The 23,050-nt window shown below is 44.2% G+C and overlaps 1 protein-coding gene across 14 annotated transcripts in view; it reads left to right on the forward strand.

Moving 5' to 3' along the window:
* Window positions 1-23,050, forward strand: part of LOC135056544 (deleted in malignant brain tumors 1 protein-like) — a 244,276-nt gene that overhangs the window by 90,322 nt on the left and 130,904 nt on the right. For 13 of the 14 annotated variants that reach the window (XM_063961862.1, XM_063961863.1, XM_063961867.1 and 10 more), the window contains one exon: window positions 21,495-21,512. The exons of the other annotated variant lie outside the window; for it this stretch is intronic. In XM_063961862.1, the coding sequence (XP_063817932.1) occupies window positions 21,495-21,512 (18 nt within the window). The remainder of the gene's footprint in view (window positions 1-21,494; window positions 21,513-23,050) is intronic. 14 annotated transcript variants of the gene reach the window in all.

A 23,050-nucleotide genomic window follows, 5' to 3' on the forward strand; every position in this document is an offset into this window, starting at 1 on the left:
AATGCCACAGCCGGGGGTCACTTTTATACAGCGCCCTGCGGCCGTGGCATCAAAAATCCAACTAGTCACCCCTGGCCGGGGTACCCTGGGGGAGTGGGAACCCCTTCAATCAAGGGGTCCCCCCCCCCAGCTACCCAAGGGCAAGGGGTGAAGCCCGAGGCTGTCCCCCCCCCATCCAATGGGCTGCGGATGGGAGGGCTGATAGCCTTTGTTGTAAAATAAAAGATATTGTTTTTAGTAGCAGTACTACAAGTCCCAGCAAGCCTCCCCCGCATGCTGGTACTTGGAGAACCACAAGTACCAGCATGCGGCGGAAAAACGGGCCCGCTGGTACCTGTAGTACTACCACTAAAAAAATACCCAAAAAAACACAAGACACACACACCGTGAAAGTATAATTTTATTACATACATACACACATACATACATACTTACCTTATGTTCTCACGCAGGTCGGTCCTCTTCTCCAGTAGAATCCAAGGGCTACCTGTTGAAGAAATTCTACTCACCAGATCCATGGGTCCAGGCTCCTCGGCAAATCCAGGGTTAATCCACGTACTTGAATAAAAAAAAAAAACGGTGTCCCGACCACGAACTGAAAGGGGACCCATGTTTGCACATGGGTCACCTTCCCACGAATGCCAGAAACCCACTTTGACTTCTGTCTAAGTGGGTTTCTTCAGCCAATCAGGGAGTGCCACGTTGTAGCACTCTCCTGATCAGCTGTGTGCTGCTGTCCTCACTGACAGGCAGCACACGGCAGTGTTACAATGTAGCGCCTATGCGCTCCATTGTAACCAATGCTGGGAACTTTCTGCTCAGCGGTGACGTCACTTTAGGTCAACCGCAGGGCAGAAAGTTCCCAGCATTGGTTACAATGTAGCGCATAGGCGCTACATTGTAACACTGCCGCGTGCTGCCTGTCAGTGAGGACAGCAGCACACAGCTGATCAGGAGAGTGCTACAACGTGGCACTCCCTGATTGGCTGAAGAAACCCACTTAGACAGAAGTCAAAGTGGGTTTCTGGCATTCGTGGGAAGGTGACCCATGTGCAAACATGGGTCCCCTTTCAGTTCGTGGTCGGGACACCGTTTTTTTTTATTTATTCAAGTACGTGGATTAACCCTGGATTTGCCGAGGAGCCTGGACCCATGGATCTGGTGAGTAGAATTTCTTCAACAGGTAGCCCTTGGATTCTACTGGAGAAGAGGACCGACCTGCGTGAGAACATAAGGTAAGTATGTATGTATGTGTGTATGTATGTAATAAAATTATACTTTCACGGTGTGTGTGTCTTGTGTTTTTTTGGGTATTTTTTTAGTGGTAGTACTACAGGTACCAGCGGGCCCGTTTTTCCGCCGCATGCTGGTACTTGTGGTTCTCCAAGTACCAGCATGCGGGGGAGGCTTGCTGGGACTTGTAGTACTGCTACTAAAAACAATATCTTTTCATTATCACAAATGGCTATCAGCCTCCCCATCCGCAGCCCATTGGATGGGGGGGGGACAGCCTCGGGCTTCACCCCTGGCCCTTGGGTGGCTGGGGGGGGGGACCCCTTGATTGAAGGGGTCCCCTCTCCCCCAGGGAACCCCGGCCAGGGGTGACTAGTTGGATTTTTGATGCCACGGCCGCAGGGCACTGTATAAAAGTGACCCCCGGCTGTGGCATTATCTGTCCAGCTAGTGGAGCCCGGTGCTGGTTTTAAAAATACGGGGGACCCCTACTCTTTTTGTCCCCCGTATTTTTGGAACCAGGACCAGGCGCAGAGCCCGATGCTGGTTGCTTAAATATGGGGGAACCCCTGTCAATTTTTCCCCCATATTTCTGCAACCTGGATCGGCTCAAAGAGCCCGAGGCTGGTTATGCTTAGGAGGGGGGACCCCACGCATTTTTTTTGGGGATTTTACATTGTTTAATTAAAAAAAAAAAAAATAAGAACCCCAGCACGGATCACACAGATCCGGCCGAGATTGATTGTAAAAAAAAACGGCAGTGTTTTGCTAATCACTGCCGTAAAAATAGGTAAAAAAAAACGAATGACATCGACATCGGAAGCAAAGAAAAATACGAATACGACAGCTTAGTAAATCCATCGTAATCAATTCAAAAAGTTGCAGTTTTACACTGTCGATGTCATTCGTGATTGAACTTTGACCTATTTTCGGAAATTACGAATCTTAGTAAATATACCCCTGTACATGTTATATCTGCCCCCCTCCTGCAGTGCATATGGTTTTGCCCATCTGCTAACAAATTTGCTGCTGTGATTAACTCTGAATTAGGACCCATGTCCATCTAAGGGCTGTGCTGCTGTCACTGTGTCAATCTAAGGAGCTATGCAGCAGTCACTGGGGTAAATTTACTAAGGTCCCGATTTTGACCGAGATGCCGTTTTTTCATCAAAGTGTCATCTCGGTAATTTACTAAACTCAAATCACGGCAGTGATGAGGGCATTCGTAATTTTTGGGTAGTCCATGAAAATAATTACGAATGAATACACCATCGGTCAAAACGCGGCTGTTTAAGTATGAATCTCGGTCATTTACTAAGAAGTGCAAAGCAAAAAAAAATAAAACACTGCCGTGAAAAATTACAACTCGTAAAAAAGTGCTAAAAAAAACAGACCTGCTTTTTTAATCCGTGATTGTATAGGCATGCAGGTATCCATGAGATCCGTGCATGTCTATCAGTGGGAAGGGGTGGGAAAGTGGTTATTTTCCCCCAAAAAAATGCGTGGGGTCCCCCCTCCTAAGCATAACCAGCCTCGGGCTCTTTGAGCCGATCCTGGTTGCAGAAATATGGGGAAAAAATGACAGGGGTTCCCCCATATTTAAGCAACCAGCATCGGGCTCTGCGCCTGGTCCTGGTTCCAAAAATACGGGGGACAAAAAGAGTAGGGGTCCCTCGTATTTTTAAAACCAGCACCGGGCTCCACTAGCTGGACAGATAATGCCACAGCCGGGGGTCACTTTTATATAGTGCCCTGCGGCCGTGGCATCAAAAATCCAACTAGTCACTCCTGGCCAGGGTACCCTGGGGGAGTGGGGACTACTTGTGGTTCTCCAAGTACCAGCATGCGGTGGAGGCTTGCTGGGCCTTGTAGTACTGCTACTAAAAACAATATCTTTTCATTTTGACAAAAGGCTATCAGCCCCCCATCCGCAGCCAATTGGATGGGGGGGACAGCCTCGGGCTTCACCCCTGGCCCTTGGGTGGCTGGGGGGGACCCCTTGATTGAAGGGGTCCCCACTCCCCCAGGGTACCCCGGCCAGGGGTGACTAGTTGGATTTTTGATGCCACGGCCGCAGGGCACTATATAAAAGTGACCCCCGGCTGTGGCATTATCTGTCCAGCCGGTTTTAAAAATACGGGGGACCCCTACTCTTTTTGTCCCCCGTATTTTTGGAACCAGGACCAGGCGCAGAGCCCGATGCTGGTTGCTTAAATATGGGGGAACCCCTGTCATTTTTCCCCCCATATTTTTGTAACCAGGATCGGCTCAAAGAGCCCGAGGCTGGTTATGCTTAGGAGGGGGGACCCCACGCATTTTTATTTTTTATTTTACAGTGTTTAATTAAAAAAAAAAAAAAATGAACCCCAGCACGGATCACACAGATCCGGCCGAGATTCATTTTTAAAAAGTCGGCAGTGTTTTGCAAATCACTGCCGTAAAAATAAAAAATAAAACACGAATGACATCGTCATCGGAACAAAAGAAAAATCCGAATACGACAGCTTAGTAAATTAGTCGTAATAAATTCAAAAAGTTGCAGTTTTACACTTTCGATGTCATTCGTGATTGAACTTTGACCTTTTTCCGCAAATTACGAATGTTAGTAAATATACCCCAATGTGTCTATCCAAAGGGCTGAGCTGTCACTCTGTACATCTAAGGGGCCGTGCTGTGTACATCCACAAGCTGTGTTCAGTCCCCTTAGTCTAAATCCATCACAGTGGTGCTGCACTGACTGTACAGGCCCTACCCACTTCATTCACATAGTATGACTCCATATTTGTCAGCAAAAACAGTAAAAAAAATTTGAAATATTATTAAATTGTTGTATTTGTTTGTAGTGTGCGCTGCTCCCAGTATGCTGTAGTACCCTACATAAAAGCGGTCTCACTCCACACTGTGTGAGCCATGTTGCCAACTAAAAAAGAACAAAAAAATATATTGTTGTATAATTTGTTTGGGCTGTTCTGCGTACTGCATCCCAGTACGCAGTACCCCGATGTGTGTGCGTGAAAGTGGTCTTGCTCCACACAATGTAAGTCAAGCTGCCATCTAAAAAAAAAGAATAACAATATATTGTTGTATAATTTGTTTGTACTATTCTGTGTACTGCACCCCAGTACGCTATACCCCAGTGTGCATAAAAACGGACTGACTTCACACAGTGGGGTATATTTACTAAGCTCCCGATTTTGACCGAGATGCCGTTTTTTCTTCACAGTGTCATCTCGGTCAATCTCGGTCATTTACTAAACACTAATCACGGCAGTGATGAGGGCATTCGTAATTTTTTTCTAGTTCAGGTAAAAAATTACGAATGAATACACCATCGGTCAAATTACGCCTGTTTAAGTATGAATCTCGGTCATTTACTAAGAAGTGCAAAGCAAAAAAACCCAAAACACTGCCGTGAAAAATTACAATTCGTAAAAAAGTCCTAAAAAAAAACAGACCTGCTTTTTTTATTCGTGATTTGAGATGCATGCAGGGATCCATGAGATCCGTGCATGTATATCAGTGGGAAGGGGTTGGAAAGTGCTTTTTTTTGCCAAAAAAAATTGCGTGGGGTCCCCCCTCCTAAGCATAACCAGCCTCGGGCTCTTTGAGCCGATCCTGGTTGCAGAAATATGGGAAAAAAAATGACAGGGGTTCCCCCATATTTAAGCAACCAGCATCGGGCTCTGCGCCTGGTCCTGGTCCCAAAAATACGGGGGACAAAAAGAGTAGGGGTCCCCCGTATTTTTAAAACCAGCACCGGGCTCCACTAGCTGGACAGATAATGCCACAGCCGGGGGTCACTTTTATACAGCGCCCTGCGGCCGTGGCATCAAAAATCCAACTAGTCACCCCTGGCCGGGGTACCCTGGGGGAGTGGGGACCCCTTCAATCAAGGGGTCCCCCCCCCCAGCCACCCAAGGGCCAGGGGTGAAGCCCGAGGCTGTCCCCCCCCATCCAATGGGCTGCGGATGGGAGGGCTGATAGCCTTTGTTGTAAAATAAAAGATATTGTTTTTAGTAGCAGTACTACAAGTCCCAGCAAGCCTCCCCCGCATGCTTGTACTTGGAGAACCACAAGTACCAGCATGCGGCGGAAAAACGGGCCCGCTGGTACCTGTAGTACTACCACTAAAAAAATACCCAAAAAAACACAAGACACACACACCGTGAAAGTATAATTTTATTACATACATACACACATACATACATACTTACCTTATGTTCCCACGCAGGTCGGTCCTCTTCTCCAGTAGAATCCAAGGGGTACCTGTTGAAGAAATTCTACTCACCAGATCCAGTGGTCCAGGCTCCTCGGCAAATCCAGGGATAATCCACGTACTTGAATAAAACAAAAAAACGGTTGCCCGACCACGAACTGAAAGGTGACCCATGTTTGCACATGGGTCACCTTTCCACGAATGCCAGAAACCCACTTTGCCTTCTGGCTAAGTGGGTTTCTTCAGCCAATCAGGGAGTGCCACGTTGTAGCACTCTCCTGATCAGCTGTGTGCTGCTGTCCTCACTGACAGGCAGCACGCGGCAGTGTTACAATGTAGCGCCTATGCGCTACATTGTAACCAATGATGGGAACTTTCTGCTCAGCGGTGACGTCACTTTAGGTCAACCGCAGGGCAGAAAGTTCCCATCATTGGTTACAATGTAGCGCATAGGCGCTACATTGTAACACTGCCGTGTGCCGCCTGTCAGTGAGGACAGGAGCACACAGCTGATCAGGAGAGTGCTACAACGTGGCACTCCCTGATTGGCTGAAGAAACCCACTTAGCCAGAAGGCAAAGTGGGTTTCTGGCATTCGTGGAAAGGTGACCCATGTGCAAACATGGGTCACCTTTCAGTTCGTGGTCGGGCAACCGTTTTTTTGTTTTATTCAAGTACGTGGATTATCCCTGGATTTGCCGAGGAGCCTGGACCACTGGATCTGGTGAGTAGAATTTCTTCAACAGGTACCCCTTGGATTCTACTGGAGAAGAGGACCGACCTGCGTGGGAACATAAGGTAAGTATGTATGTATGTGTGTATGTATGTAATAAAATTATACTTTCACGGTGTGTGTGTCTTGTGTTTTTTTGGGTATTTTTTTAGTGGTAGTACTACAGGTACCAGCGGGCCCGTTTTTCCGCCGCATGCTGGTACTTGTGGTTCTCCAAGTACAAGCATGCGGGGGAGGCTTGCTGGGACTTGTAGCACTGCTACTAAAAACAATATCTTTTATTTTACAACAAAGGCTATCAGCCCTCCCATCCGCAGCCCATTGGATGGGGGGGGGACAGCCTCGGGCTTCACCCCTGGCCTTTGGGTGGCTGGGGGGGGGGGACCCCTTGATTGAAGGGGTCCCCACTCCCCCAGGGTACCCCGGCCAGGGGTGACTAGTTGGATTTTTGATGCCACGGCCGCAGGGCACTATATAAAAGTGACCCCCGGCTGTGGCATTATCTGTCCAGCTAGTGGAGCCCGGTGCTGGTTTTAAAAATACGGGGGACCCCTACTCTTTTTGTCCCCCGTATTTTTGGGACCAGGACCAGGCGCAGAGCCCGATGCTGGTTGCTTAAATATGGGGGAACCCCTGTCATTTTTTTTCCCATATTTCTGCAACCAGGATCGGCTCAAAGAGCCCGAGGCTGGTTATGCTTAGGAGGGGGGACCCCACGCAATTTTTTTTAGGATTTTACTTTGTTTAATTTAAAAAAAAAAAAAAAACGAACCCCAGCACGGATCACACAGATCCGGCCGAGATTGATTGTAAAAAAAAACGGCAGTGTTTTGCTAATCACTGCCGTCAAATTAGGTAAAAAAACACGAATGACATCGACATCGGAAGCAAAGAAAAATACGAATACGACAGCTTAGTAAATCCATCGTAATCAATTCAAAAAGTTGCAGTTTTACACTGTCGATGTCATTCGTGATTGAACTTTGACCTATTTTCGGAAATTACGAATCTTAGTAAATATACCCCAGTGATGGCAGCAAAGCTCTTTAGATTGACACAGGGACAGCAGTCCCAGCCACTTAAATGGACACAGTTTTTGTTTCATTATTGCTGCCAGTAAAGCACTAATTTCATTTATTTAATGCTGCAAGTAAAGCACTACTTTAATTTATTTACCTGGATCCTTATTAAGAACTTGCAGTTCATCTCTTATTTTTAGGAATGTATAGGTTATATAACATGCCTACTCTGCTCTGGTAAAATTAAGATAGAATCAATAATGTTTTGCTAAGTAATTTTTAATTACATATGTTTTTTCACTATTTGGTTCAATAGGTGCATGGGCATCCACACAAAAGTACATTATACTCTTATTAAAAACACCTGGATGCTGGGCTTTATTTATTGATACAGAAGTGCTTTCATAAACATTCAGTTTTCCCTTTCATTCCACTAGGGGACACTGGAGCTTACACTGGGGTACTGAGGGGTTAGCTAGTGGGAACTGGCACATCTAATGTAAAAATGTGTAAGGCTCATCCCCCTCTACTACCTACTATTCCCCAGTTTAGAAAATATGCCAGAGGGAGCTGGTCACATTGGAGCTTGCTCCAGTAGTTCTTTAGGTATTTTTTTATTTTAATTTTCTTTTTTTTCTACAATATATTGAAGAGGCACCAGGAGGTGTTGCCATGGTTACCATGGCTCTCCAAAGCCACTGCTATACCCATATTGCAGCTTGTGGCGCCTATCACAAAAGACGCCAACAGCCGGCAAAGCAAGGAAGATGCCAGTCTGTAAGTAAACTCCGCTCCTTCTTAAACCTCACAGCCAGTGGCGTAAGTTCTTCACAGTCGCCCGGAGGCAAGATAAATATTGGTGCCCCCCTATTTCTTATATTAAGATAAGTGTGTGTGTGTGTGTGTGTGTGTGTGTGTGTGTGTATAAATATATATATATATATATATATATATGTGTGTGTATATGGAGTGTTCTGAAAAAAAAAATATACTGTATTTATACATTTAATTGTCTTTTATTTTAAATCACAGTGGCAAACACAACACTTCCGATACCAGGGGCCATGTCTCTCAAGGATGCTGTGGACCATAGAATTGAGTCCACTTTAAAGTCCATATACACAGCAGCAGGAACCCAACTTAGGCCTAGTCTGGTAAGTGCATGGGTCAACTCCACCATTGTAAAATGGGCAGAAGAATTGAGTAGTGGCTATTAGTCCAGGGTGTCTAGAAAGGATCTTAAGATTACCGCGGAGCACATACATGAATCGGCCAAGTACTTGTCATCTGCCACTAAGGATGCAAGTCTTATTAGTTCCAAAATTTATGCGTCAGCTATTTTGGCTCACAGAGCGCTCTGGCTAAGATCTTGGCATTTGGATACTGAATTCAAGAAGGCGGCTGAAGCAATTCCTTTTATAGGTGAGTCTTTATTTGGACCAGAGATAGATTAATGGATTTCTCAAGCCACGGGAGGAAAATCCACGTTTTTGCCATATGCACCTCCACTGGCCAGACGACCCTATACGGGTCCCTCCTTCCAATCCTTTCGTCCTCAACAGTCCTTTCGTGGCAGAGGATCTTCCTCTCAGACAAGAGGAGGCAGTGGCAGAGGTTGCACTCAGACAGCAATCTGTTGCCCAGAAGCGAAGACAACTGAGAAACAGGTGGTATGACGGTCTTCCAACCCACCTTGGAGCTCTACAGGTGGGTGCTCGGCTCATAGCATTTCAGCAGGTTTGGGAACAAACTTCTTCAGATCCTTGAATACACCATTTGATTTAGTCAGGTTACAAAATAGATTTTGCAGCTTCTCCCCAGCATTGGTTCTTCACAACCAGTCTTCCTCTTTTACCAGACAGAGCCGCTGTGTTGCAGGAAGCTATTCGAAATCTTGTGGAATCACAGGTGTTGGTACCAGTTCCATTGAATCAAAGGAATCTGGGATTCTACACAAATCTTTTTGTGGTCCCCAATCCAGATGGATCTGTCAGGCCGATCCTGAATCTAAAGTCTCTAAACGAGTACCTATCAATATATTGATTAAAGATGGAGTTCATTCAATCGGTCATAGCAAACTTAGAACCAGCGGAGTTTCTATCTACTATCCATGGATATAAAGGACGTGTACCTGCATATTCCAATTTGGAAACCACATCAGGCTTACCTGCGTTTTGCCATTTTGTAGGAACATGATCAATTTCAGGCTCTGCCGTTCGGATTGTCTTCGGCCTCCAGAATTTTCACCAATGTCATGACGGTGATGGTCGCTCATCTGAGATCGTTGGGCATTACCATTTTCCCGTATCTGGACGACTTGTTAATCAAAGTACCACTGGAGATGACTCTGCTAGAGCATGCACATTTAACGTACCAGACTCTCATTCATCACAGCTGGATTATCAATTTCGACAAGTCACAACTGGTATCATCCCAGTTTCTTCGATTTCTAGGTCTGATTCTCGACACACGGCAACAGAAGGTGTTTCTTCCAGGCGCAGGACATTCATCAGATGGTCCATCTAGTCCTAAAACCAAAATGGGTATCCTTACACATCTGTATCCGTCTGCTAGGGAAGATGGTGGCAGCCTTCGAGACCCTACAACTAGGTTGTTACCACTCAACAATGTTTCAATTGGACCTTCTGTCACAGTGGTTGGGTTCCCATCTACAACTGCACCGACAGTCCACTTATCTCCCCAGACGCGGATGTCACTTCTCTGGTGGCTCAAGCTGAAATAATCTTATGGCGGGTCACCGATTCAGAATTTGGGACTGGATTGTTCTGATGACAGATGCAAGTCTCAGAGGATAGGGGGCAGTGGTGTTGTATTCTTACTTTCATCGAAGGTGGTCGACACAGGAAAGCCGGTTACCAATAAACGCTCTGGAGCTAAGAGGGAGGCATTTCACCTTCTCCGGTTCCATCCTGTTCGAGTTCAATCGGACAATGCAACAGCAGTGGCATATATCAACAGGCAGGGCGGGACTCAGTCACTTGGCGATGCGAGAGGTCTCTCGAATATTGCAGTGGTCAGAGAGAAATCAGGTGATTCTGTCTGCAGTATTTATCCAGGGAGTAGAAAATTGGAAGGCAGACTACCTCAGTTGCCAAGATATTCACCCAGGGTAGTGGGAAGTTCAGGCTTAATTCAGACCTATTCACAAGCAGGCGTTTTTTGCACTGCTGTGACTAGGTAGTCACCGCCTACAGGGGGAGGGGGTATTCGCTGTGCAGGGGTGAGATCGGATGTGCAGAGTGCTACACAAAGAAAAGTTTGTGCAGTCTCTGCACAGCCCAGGCCTTACTCTTGCTGTGCGATGATCGGGGCCAGAGCTGACGTCAGAAACCATCCTTCCAAACGGGTGGACATGCCTGCATTTTCCTGGACACTCCCTGGAAACTGTTTGTTGCCACCCACAAATGGCCTCTTCCTGTCAATCTTCTTGCGATCGCTGCTGCGATCGCTTTCTTCATTCATCTTGGTGCTGTCCGGCAATCCCCGTCATCGTGGGGTGACGCACCTGCACATTGCGGTGCATACGCATGCACAGTTCAGACCGTATATCGTGTCTGAGCGAAAATGCACAGCAGTGACCGGGTCTGAATTACCCCCTTCACCAGGAGGTGTTCCAGGCCCTAAATCAGAGATGGGGTTTTCCGCAGATCGATCTCATGGCATCAAGACTAAATCACAAGTTGCCAAGATACATGTCAAGAACAAGGGATCCAGCAGCAGAGGCTGTGGATGCTCTCACAACTCTCTGGAATTACGATCTTGTATACCTATTTTTCACCCCTTTCACTACTTTCTCGTTTCTTAAAGAGGATAAAGCGAGAGTCGGCCGCAGTGATTCTAGTAGCGCCAAACTGGCCTTGAAGAAGTTGGTTCTCGGACCTTCAACTTCTTCTATCGGATGAACCTTGGACTCTACCTCTTCGACCAGATCTTCTTCAACAAGGTCTGTTCCTCCACCCCAATTTGACACAGCTGCATTTGATGGGGTGACTGTTGAGACAGCTATCTTAAAGGATGAAGGGGATTCCGGATTCAGTCATCCTTACAATGTTGATAGCTAGGAAACCAGTGACATTGGCCCATTATCACAGTATCTGGCGTTCCTATGTGACATGGTGTCAGGGTCATCAAATTCCTTCCAAGTCTTTTCGTCTCTCCAGATTACTGTTATTTCTACAAGAGGGTTTAAAGGCAGGTTTGCGGTAGCGTCTTTAAAAGTTCAAATTTTGGTGTTCTCCATCTTTTTCCAAAAATGTTTGGTCATGTTATCAGAAATACAGACTTTCCTTCAGGGTGCGATTCGACTTCAGCCTCCCTTTATTCCACCTACAGCATCTTGGGACTTAAATTTGGTGTTGTCCTTTCTTCAATCTTTAACGTTTGAACCGTTAGAAGATACCAACTTCAGACTTCTTACATGGAAAACGGTCCTTCTGTTGGCTCTAGCCTCGGCTCGGTGAGTTTTGGATTTAGGGGCTCTTGTGTAGACTGCCATATTTGATATTCCATGATGACAGAGCTGAACTTCGTACTCAACCGTCTTTCCTTCCAAAGGTGGTACCTGCGTTTTTATATAAATCAACCGATTGTTGTTCCAGCCTTTCAGGATCCATCCGGACCTTCTTCTACTCTGGATGTAGTAAGGGCATAACATATCTATGTCGACCGGATGGCTTCGGTGTGGAAATCAGACATGTTGTTTGTTTTGTATGATGCTAACCGCAGAGGATGTCCGGCTTCAAAGCAGACTCTGGCTCGTTGGATTTGTCTATCCATTCGGCAAGCTTATATCAATAAGCAGCTGCAGCCTCCAGCTCCTCTTGGAGCGCATTCCACAAGGTAGGTGAGTACATGTCCTGGGCAGTGCGCAGAAGCGCTTCCACATTGCAACTTTGCCGGGCTGCCACTTGGTCATTGGCAAGCACTATATATAGCACTATATATATATATATATATAGGGATGCTGCTGGATCGGCACTCTACATGATAGTGATAACAAGTACCTGCGTGCCCTTGTGTAAATAAATAGTCCTCTAGATACTCTCCTGGCAGAGAGAGCAAAACACGGCACTGCAGGGTTTTCAAATAGCTGAAGTTTAATTCAACGTTTCGGGACCCAAAGTCCCGTCGTCAGGAAAATATCATACAAACAGTGACATGTGAAGGGCCTTCACATGTCACTGTTTGTATGATATTTTCCTGACGACGGGACTTTGGGTCCCGAAACGTTGAATTAAACTTCAGCTATTTGAAAACCCTGCAGTGCCGTGTTTTGCTCTCTCTGCCAGGAGAGTATCTAGAGGACTATATATATATATATATATATATATAGCACTATCTATAGTTTTGATACATTTGCGGCTTCGGTCTCCAGTTTCGGTAAGTTGGTCTTGCAGGTACCACAGAGCTCTCCCGCCCAGGGAGGAAACTTTAGGACGTCCCAGGCATAAGCTCCAGTGTCCCCTAGTGGAATTAAAGAGAAAATAGTATTTTGGTACCTACCAGTAAATCCATTTCTCTGATTCCACAGGGGACCCTGGACGCCCACCTCAACTCTGGTTGCCTGCCTTTGATAATAGTTTTTAGGTTTGACCTGTTAGTTATGTTCTGTGTGTTTTCTATCTTTTGTATCTCCTCTGTTTCATCCCCTCTTGGTCTACATTTTCCAAACTGGGGAATTGTGGGAAGTAGAGGGGGAAATTTTTAAATTAGATGTGCCAGTTGCCTATAGCAAATACCTCAATACCCCAGTGTAAGCTCCACTGTCCCCTGTGGAATCAGAGAAATGGATTCACCGGTAGGTACCAAAATCCTATTTTCTTAAAATAATTATTTATTTCTAATTTACCAGTAAATGCTTCACTTCTAGCACTATTATAACAAACCTTACCTTAACATTCATACATATAGAGCATTTATTTGCATGTTTCATACTTTAGGAGAATGCAAAATGTTGGCAATTCCACAAATTCAGATGAAAACTTAATGCTAATGTGTACTGTTGCCACCCTGGGCGCTTAAATTTTAGTGAAAAAGATAAAATTGAAAATGTAGTATACAATCCGTTCCCTTTTATGGAGAAATTCTCTGGTATTTGTCATGAAGACCATGCAATACTTGATTCCCATGCAGAGTGACGTGATAATTATGAAAAAAAACAAATACATATAGTGTAATACAGTTTTTCACAATAAACTAAAATAGTGTGTTAAGAAAACTTCTTTATCCCGTAGAATACAACTCAAAAAGATATGTTAGTGTTCTTTAGCTTTATATAAACATAATTTTTTTGTCCTTTTAGATAGATGTAGTGCTTCTTAATCGAAAGGTGCAAAAGGTGGTGTGTTTGATACAAAAGGACAGTGTACCCCACTCACTTTAGTTAGGGTCTGGTGAAGGCTCATAAAGGTATCTTTAACTTCTATGGTGTTACAAAAAGCACATCAAGATATCTTTCGGATGTCTCCTGGACGAGGACCTCCAATCCACATCAAATCAATATGCAAATCTCTTATTTATGTGGAAAAAAATGGAGAAAACAACCAATGTGTAGTATTTTTTTTGTTGGAGGTTTAAAAATAATATTCCCCACAATGTTTGATGCTTACTCTTAATCGATTCCAAGCATCACCCCTATTTTGAATATAAGTACATGGGCGTACCCCACTTACTGTTGGTAAAATAAGTCAGTCACATATCAAGGTATCTTTATGAATCGGTTAGTGGATATAGTAAGCGTACCGAACTCACAATATTGTACAGGTTTCAAAAGCACATCAAGGTATCTTTTCCTTTAGATCCTCAGGAGGTCATCCTCAAGATGATATAATATCCTCACCACCACGTAAAGTCTATAAAAAGTTTTTTATTGTACACAATTCCCCAAACAGAAGGGGCTATATCCAATATACAGGTAAAAAGAGAAACAAAAAATCCAATTCTTTAAAAGGCCTCATACAAAAAAAAAACACAAAAAAATTGCAGTAGATGGAAAAAATATATATAAATAATAACAACAGAAAAAAAACATCTGATATGACACCTCCAAGATGTTTTCCAAACAGAGTCCATGGGTGTGGAGTTTTACCTTGTAGGAGGTGAAGGTGTCCATGGGATGGGGTGCACAAGAAGCAAAAAAAGGTCTGGCTGTCCACATTCCTACTGTCAATGCATTTCGGTCATCCTGTGACCTTTATCAAGACATAGGTGGAGTGTGGCACACCCAGAATTTAAATGGTGAACAGCCAATCACCATTAGGCATAAATGACCTCATACATAATTCATTCATTAATCATTTACACATGGAATAAAATTAGAAATAGAAACACAAATCTCACATGCAACTTGTGGTATAATACAAGTTAATTAATTTATGTTCAGAATGTCCACAATAAAGTTGTATTAACAAAAAGGAATACCGAAAATACATAATCAGTCCCCAACCCGGCATCGTTGCCATGGTTACATTAAGCACCATTCATGACCATGTTATATGATCCAAAGTGACTGGTGCGATGAATTGCTGATGGTAACTGGTGCGTGATCCGTTACATTATATCCGTTTACATGGGATATAACAAACGGAGCTCGCTCTCAAATGCTCCTGTTACTAATGAGATCCCCATGGAAATGTAAGTATGTGGAATGCATCATTGGACCGCATGTTAAGAGGATCTGGCCTGCCGGAAGTTAGGTTGCCGGAAGTGACGCTGGTGGAATGCACAGTTGGACGGATCCAGCTGGCCATAAATTACGTTGCCAGAAGTGACGTGGTTCCCTTGTTAGACGCTGGTGGAGCGCACAGAAACAGTGACAATGAGATGCAGGATTTCCGAGGCCCGGAGGTTCAAATGGACCACGGGACATTGCATATGTTGGTCCGGTGACCGTAACCATGGCAACGATCCGGTTACAATTCTTCAACATAACACTAATGTTCATCCTTTTTATCTCATGATCCTAGAAAAATATAAAATATATAGAACAAACGAGGTGGCACTCAAAGACTTTGAAATGCAAAATACATGTATTGGTGCTATCTACGTTTCGGGGACCACCTCCCCTTCGTCAGGATAACTGCACAAGTGAAAACAACAGGTTTAAATAACAATAGACTTACCCCCCTTGCATGGTTCCCCCACATTCGTTCTGCTCTGGCCACGCCACCCGGGCATCCCGTTCGGCCTCACCGCTCGCACCAGCGGAACCGGAAGTGACGTCGTGACTCCCTTCTGTGTGGCCATGGAGACGCTATAAATAAAACAAACGTGCCATATATTAACATCAGTGTCTATATACGAACCTGATAAAAGTAATCCACTTTACAGGTATTAAGTGCACACTGCAATTACATTATGAGCATATCAGCATAGCGATTACTACAAAAGTGCATAGTGCTTGTAAACAAGATTAATATACTTTAAAGTGCAATATTCATAGATCTATAAATAATTTAAAAATTATGTGAACAATATATTAAAAAAAAGCTATAGGCAGACAACAGCAAGCCAGGATATAGGAATACAATATCTAAACAGAATATAAAATAAATATTCCACTTAATCTAAAACCTGAACTGTTGAATTTATTAATCTTCCCTCACCTCAACTGTCACGAGGAGTCACAATATAAATAGATGAACCTATGGAACCTCAGCAATGTTACAGGAAATTAATGAGTCCTAGATTGTCATTTAGCCCACCCGGTTTGAGTGTATTGAGTCTATGTATCCATAATAGCGCCCTTCTCTCAATTCCTCAGGGTCTGTAGAGTTAACAACAACAATACAGTGAGAGATGCACAATTGGAAGAAATGGAGCATAGGTTTGTCAAAAGAGGTTACCCCCTTGACCTTCTCAGAGCAGCTAGGCAGAAGGCTGTAGCCAAAAACAGGGAGGAGTTACTGAAACCCACCCTGGCACGTGATATGTCTAAAGTCATCCCGTGGGTTAAAGAATTTAATGTAAATAGTGAGCACAACACTAAGAAGTTGAAACAACTGTGGCCAATGATGTCCACAGATCCGGATTTAAAGATCTTCCGTGATAAGAGGGTCATGCCTAGTTACACCAGAGGCCGAAACATCAAAGACATGTTAGTCAAAACAGACATGGCCAAATTCAAGACACCCACTCCTAGACATTTTTTGTCCCGCAGGAATGGCTGCTTCAAATGTACGGGATGCACCACATGCACACATATGTCTCCTGGTGATAGCATTTCACATCACTTTTCCGGGAAAAAATTCAGCATCAGATGGCCCCTCACATGTACTTCTAAATTCGTGGTGTGCGCTATTTTCTGTCCATGTGGGCGCTATTATATCGGTAAAACCGAATGCCAATTTAAAGTGAGGATGGTCCAGCAGAGATTGGCCATAAGGAGTGCATTGGCATCTGGCAATGGGGAACAGCTGGTAGCCAAACATTCCTTAGAACACAGACATAGCATGGCCACTTTCAGACACCGCATCATAGATCATGTCCCTGAGTCTCCCCGGGGGGGACGGGGGGGGGGGGGGGGGGGGACGGGGGGGGGGGGGCAACAGGGGCAAAAAATTGCTTCAGCTTGAGGCTATGTGGATACATAGACTCAATACACTCAAACCGGGTGGGCTAAATGACAATCTAGGACTCATTAATTTCCTGTAACATTGTTGAGGTTCCATAGGTTCATCTATTTATATTGTGCCTCCTCGTGACAGTTGAGGTGAGGGAAGATTAATAGATTCGACAGTTCAGGTTTTAGATTAAGTGGAATATTTATTTTATATTCTGTTTAGATATTGTATTCATATATCCTGGCTTGCTGTTGTCTGCCTATAGAGTTTTTTAATATATTGTTCACATAATTTTTAAATTACTTATAGATCTATGAATATTGCACTTTAAAGTATATTAATCTTGTTTACAAGCACTATGCACTTTTGTAGTAATCGCTATGCTTATATGCTCATAATGTAATTGCAGTGTGCACTTAATACCTGTAAAGTGGATTACTTTTAGCAGGTTCGTATATAGACACTGGTGTTAATACATGACACGTTTGTTTTATTTATAGCGTCTCCATGGCCACACAGAAGGGAGCCGCGACATCACTTCCGGTTCCGCTGGTGCGAGCGGTGACGCCGAAAGGGATGCCCGGGTGGCGTGGCCAGAGGAGAACGAGTGTGGGGGAATCATGCAAGCGGGGTAAGTCTATTGTTATTTAAACCTGTTGTTTTCACTTGTGCAGTTATCCTGACGAAGGGGAGGTGGTCCCCGAAACGTAGATAGCACCAATACATGTTTTTTGCATTTCAAAGTCTTTGAGTGCCGCCTCGTTTGTTCCTGTTCATGCATTGGGGTCACCCTCTGGAGGAAGGCACCTGAGCAAGCTAGTCCCTTGGGGACTTCTGGAGTGCCGGAGTCGTTGGCTTGATTTATATATATATAAGGCTGCTAGGTGAGCAAGCCCAGGTGGTGAAACGTACGTCCTAATTACGGCCCAATGCACGGTCTCCTCACTGCAGGGGGAGCCGTGATCAGCAGCAGCAGTTTCCAGCAATCGAGCGACTTTGATCAATTAACCGCGGCTAGCAGCGGGGGAGACGTGATCAGCAGGAGTAGCGGCTTGGATCAACGGACCGCTGCCAGAGCTGTGACGGATAGCGATTTGCGCTTCAGACACAACAATCCGGTACTCCCCATACCCCATCTTCTCTCCCTCTCTTATTTCATGGATGGACATTTGGTCTCCGGTGGCGCATCCGGACCCTGCAAGGCTAAAATAGCATCAGGGTCCGCCTAACACCACATACGGCTTCTCAAATGCCACCCGGTTTTCTTCTTTCACGGTACAGCCCACGATCCTACTCTCATCTGTCCTCCGCTCTTTTGATGAGGTCAGACAGCAGATGGGATCAGTGTACTGGAGTGCCTACTACCCCTTTTTTTCAGCCCTCACTAGCCAGGCATTTTCAAACACATTTTTCTAATAGGTATATGTCTCTTTGAAAGATATGGCAATGAGCAAGGTGCAACAAAGGTGGACACACCAATATTTGTACTAATTAGCCAATACTTATAAGGTTATATAATAAAACTAGCCTTTATTAATTGAGGAGCATTTCAGATATGGGCAATTGCAGTTAAAAAAATTAACAACTTTGCTTTAAAAACAAAAGTTTTATTGATTTCATTTTTTCATTAAGCTGAAAGCAAAAATTTAACCTTTACTCTGTAATACTTCCCCTTTTATTTTTATTTTCGGCCTCTGGCTCTGGCCCAAGTGGCGCATTTGGACCCTGCAAGGCTTGCTAGCATCAGGGCCCACCTAACACCACGACGGGGTCTTCAGCCAATGTGCCTGTCTTTCTCATTTCTACGGCACAGTCGACGGTCCCACTCTCATCTTTCCTCCGCTCTTGGATGAGGTTAGACAGCAGATGGGATCAGTTGACTAGAGTGTCCATATTTTTGTTTTCTCCTTTTCCCCTCCCCCCCTTCCTCCCTTTCCCCCCCCCCTCCTTCTCCCCCGCTTCCTTTTTTTTGTCATATTACAATACAAATTTTGTCTATATGTTTGTAATGTATAACCCTTTCTTTCAATGAGATTATGTGCTGATCAAACTGTGACTGGAATCTGGCTTCAATAATAGATGGTCATTTATGCACCAACATCTGCTCTATACAATTGTGATATAATATATGTCAGTCTCTTGTTTAAAGAAGTCAGATTGCAACTTTGTACTCTTTATTCACCACACAGTTATGGATAGCACTACTGTTTTTCTCTATGAGAAAATATCAGTCTCTTATATATAAATTGATTGGATTGTGGGGAGAAGCTGATCTAAATAAATTTTCGAGTACTATCTATACCGCTTGATCGAATCCAGACACATACAACTGGTCTGAAAAATCTATTTTGTGATATTAAATACCCAAGAGGTATTAAATTTTTTGAGCATATGAGAGTAAGTAATATCACCACTGCTGCTTACCTGATTATTTTGATAGATTACTATCACTGTATTCTTCAATTTGTGGACAATTACATCATTATATAATAAACGATTGTAATTGTCCTTACTCATAGATTTTTACCACTGTTTAAAAGGGGACTCATCAATTATAGCATACCCCCTTTATAATAATTTTTTAGTCAAGTAAGGATTAATAAAAGTTAAGTTTTAATACGAACACATTTTTCAAAAATTCACATATATTTTTCAAAAGAGTGCTCCTAACAAAGGAATTTCTTTTCTTTTGGTGAGTTGTGGGTTCTTCTACATCCACCAAATTTACATGTATTTGGTACATTATTCCGAGGAGCACCTCCAACGTTAGAATAGTTGCCCATGGGGGCCAAAATCTCTTTTTTTCTAGTTGGTTATCAGTATTTAGTTAATTAATTATATTAAGTCTGGTGCAGGATAAGTTTTGCGTTTTCATACATTGTTTGTACCACAACCAAAATCATAATAACTCCATATGAATCGTACACCCAGCCAAGTGGAAAATCCATATTCATTATTTTTAATCCTGGAATCTATTTAAATTTACAAGAACCACTTAAGCTCAAAGTCACTATTTAACCTGTGGGGATAAGGGTTTTACATTTGCAGATATAGCTCATTTCTGTTTTGGCCAATAATGTAGCACTATCTTTACATCTCTTGTTACCGCTAATTGCTTTGATACCATAGAAGTTGTAGATATTGGATGCTAAACAATTATGTTCCCTTTTAAAATGCGCTGAAAGGGCGTGTGTTTCCACACCTTTCTAGATATTGCGCAAATGTTCTCCTAAGTCGACCTTGAGAGGGCGTGATGTCCTCCCAATGTAGAATTTATTACACTTGCACTGAATGGTATAAATTACATTCTTAGTGTTACAGGATATAAACTCTTTTACTTTTACCTTTATACCATTTTATGTTTATTTCTTCCATTTTCTTGCAACCCCCACTTGGAATGTTTTTGCAACCTATACAATATCCACATCTATAGAACCCAGTTGATATCACAGTGGACCTTTGTGGTGTTGGCGCATACATGCTCGATACTAATTCTGATTTCAGATTGGGAGCCTTTCTGTAGATATACTTAGGTTTTTGCTGGCTATAACGGGCCAAGAACTGAGTCTTTCTTTAAGACATGCCAGTGTCTTTGTAGTATTTTTTCTACCTTCTTATGTTCCCTGGCGTATTGTGTGATTAACGTGAACTCATAATCTTTTTCCCCTGCAGCCTGCGCTCCAACCAGTCACGGAGCTGCAGGCTGCAGATTCCCTCATCATTGGACCGTGGAGCCGTCGTTCGGCTCGGCTGGCCAGTAAAAGTTTGCAGCGCTGGCTGTCAGTGGGCCGGTGTGAGCAGGAAGCGCAGATCGGATCGGTGATAGAGATCTGATCTGCAGCAGGTGGCGGGCGGTGGGGGCCCTCTCACAGCATGGGGCTCAGGGGTATTTACCTCCAGAACCCCCCCTTAATCCGGCTCTGGGTCCGCCCCTCCCATCCAGCGACTTTCAATCAGGCAGAGGCGATCGCAGGGCTGTCAGCTGTCTGGCATGCGCCGGCATGCTGCGGCGCCAGCGAAATCACAGTTCTGACCTGATCACTGCTGTGCAAAAACGTACAGCAGCGATCAGGTCTGAATTAGCACCTTTGTGAGATACTATGGGGGTAATTCCAAGTTGATCGCAGCAAGATTTTTGATAGCAATTGGGCAAAACCATGTGCACTGCAGGGGAGGCAGATATAACATGTGCAGAAAGAGTTAGATTTGGGTGGGTTATTTTATTTCTGTGCAGGGTAAATACTGGCTGCTTTATTTTTACACTGCAAATTAGATTGCAGATTGAACACACCCCACCCAAATCTAACTCTCTCTGCACATGTTATATCTGCCTCTCCTGCAGTGCACATGGTTTTGCCCAATTGCTATCAAAAATCCTGCTGCGATCAACTTGGAATTACCCCCTTTGTTTGCAGATTAGCTAGCCAAATGTAGTGAGGGGCAAATAAGTGAATTAGTGCACTGAATGGGGACTAGGATGTTTATTGTTTTTGTTTCATTTATGGTGCCAGTAAAGCACTAATTTCATTTATTTACCTAAAATCTGTGTTTCGATCCTTATTAAGAACTTGCAGTTCATCACTTATTTTTGGAAATGTATAGGTTATATAACATGCCTATTTTGTTATGGTAAAATTAAGACAGAGTTAATAATGTTTTGCTTATTAATTTCTAATAAAATATTTATATTTTTTTCACCATTTGGTTCTATAGGTGCAGAGATTACCACACGTAAGTTTATTATACTCTTATTAAAAATTCCTGGATGTATGGCTTTATTTATTGATACAGAAGTATTTTTGTAAACATTTATTTTTAATTTTCTATTCTGACTTCACAGCATGGTCAACTCCTACTGGCAAGATAAACCACACTTTAAAATGGGTGGCACTCATTATACTGGCTGTCGGGATCCTGGCACTCAGCATACCAATGCCAGGAACCTGACCGCCGGTATACCGACAACTTTTCTCCCTCTTGGGGTGTCCATGACACCCCTGGAGGAAAAATAAATAGCTTAGCGCATCACCGTGCCCAAACCGTGGCGAGTGCAGCAAGCCCACAAAGGGCTCTTTTGCGCTCACCCTGCTGCCGGCATTCCGACTGATAGGATGCCAGCACTGGTATGCTGTCAATTCATAGTACACACTTTAAAATGTATTTACCGTATATACTCGAGTATAAGCCGACTTTTTCAGCACTTTTTTTTGTGCTGAAAAAGCCCCCTCGGCTTATACCCAAGTCAGTGGAAGGAGGGACACGGAGGGCACAGCGCGCGGCTCTCCTGTGTCCCTCCTGCGTCTCCGGCAGCGTGTGTGTGTTAAATGAACTGCCCGTTCGTGAGCTCTGATTGGCTCACGAACCGGCACTTCATTTAACACATACACGCCGCCGGAGACGCAGGAGGGACACAGGAGAGCCGCGCGCTGTGCCCTCCGTGTCCCTCCTTCAGAAGACAACGCGGGAGCGATGGAGGGTAAGTACCCTTCCTGGCACTGTGGGGCATATCTGGCAGCATGAGGGCACATCTGGCACAGTGGGGCATATCTGGCATATCTGGCAGCATGAGGGCACATCTGGCACTGGGGCATATCTGGCAGCATGAGGACATATCTGGCATATCTGGCACTGTGGGGCATATCTGGCAGCATGAGGGCACATCTGGCACAGTGGGGCATATCTGGCAGCATGAGGGCACATCTGGCACTGGGGCATATCTGGCAGCATGAGGGCATATCTGGCATATCTGGCACTGTGGGGCATATCTGGCAGCATGAGGGCATATCTGGCATTGTGGGGCATATCTGGCAGCATGAGGGCATATCTGGCACAGCATGAGGGCATATCTGGCACTGTGGGGCATATCTGGCAGTATGAGGGCATATTTGGCACTGTGGGGGCATATCTGGCACTGAGGGCTGTGTACGGCTAGAGCTGCATTTCCCACCCTAGGCTTATACTCGAATCAATGAGTTTTCCCAGGTTTTTGTGGTAAAATTAGGTGCCTCGGCTTATATTCGGGTCGACTTATACTCGAGTATATACAGTACTTATTTTTTCTAGAAATCAGTTTTAAACTGTCAGTTAAAGTGCAAGATGTGGCAATGGGATCAAGATTTCTAAATGTTTCCTATGCCATTATCTTTTATATATGGTGATTAAAAGGAAATCCTTAATATACACAAAGCGGATCTGGCCTCTTATATAAAACATTACTAAAATTCCCATTCAAAAATGCATCTGAAATGGTTGTTGTACTAATTACTATT

This window comes from Pseudophryne corroboree, chromosome 3, assembly GCF_028390025.1.
Source record: "Pseudophryne corroboree isolate aPseCor3 chromosome 3, aPseCor3.hap2, whole genome shotgun sequence".
In the NCBI taxonomy this organism is placed as follows: Eukaryota; Metazoa; Chordata; class Amphibia; order Anura; family Myobatrachidae; genus Pseudophryne; species Pseudophryne corroboree.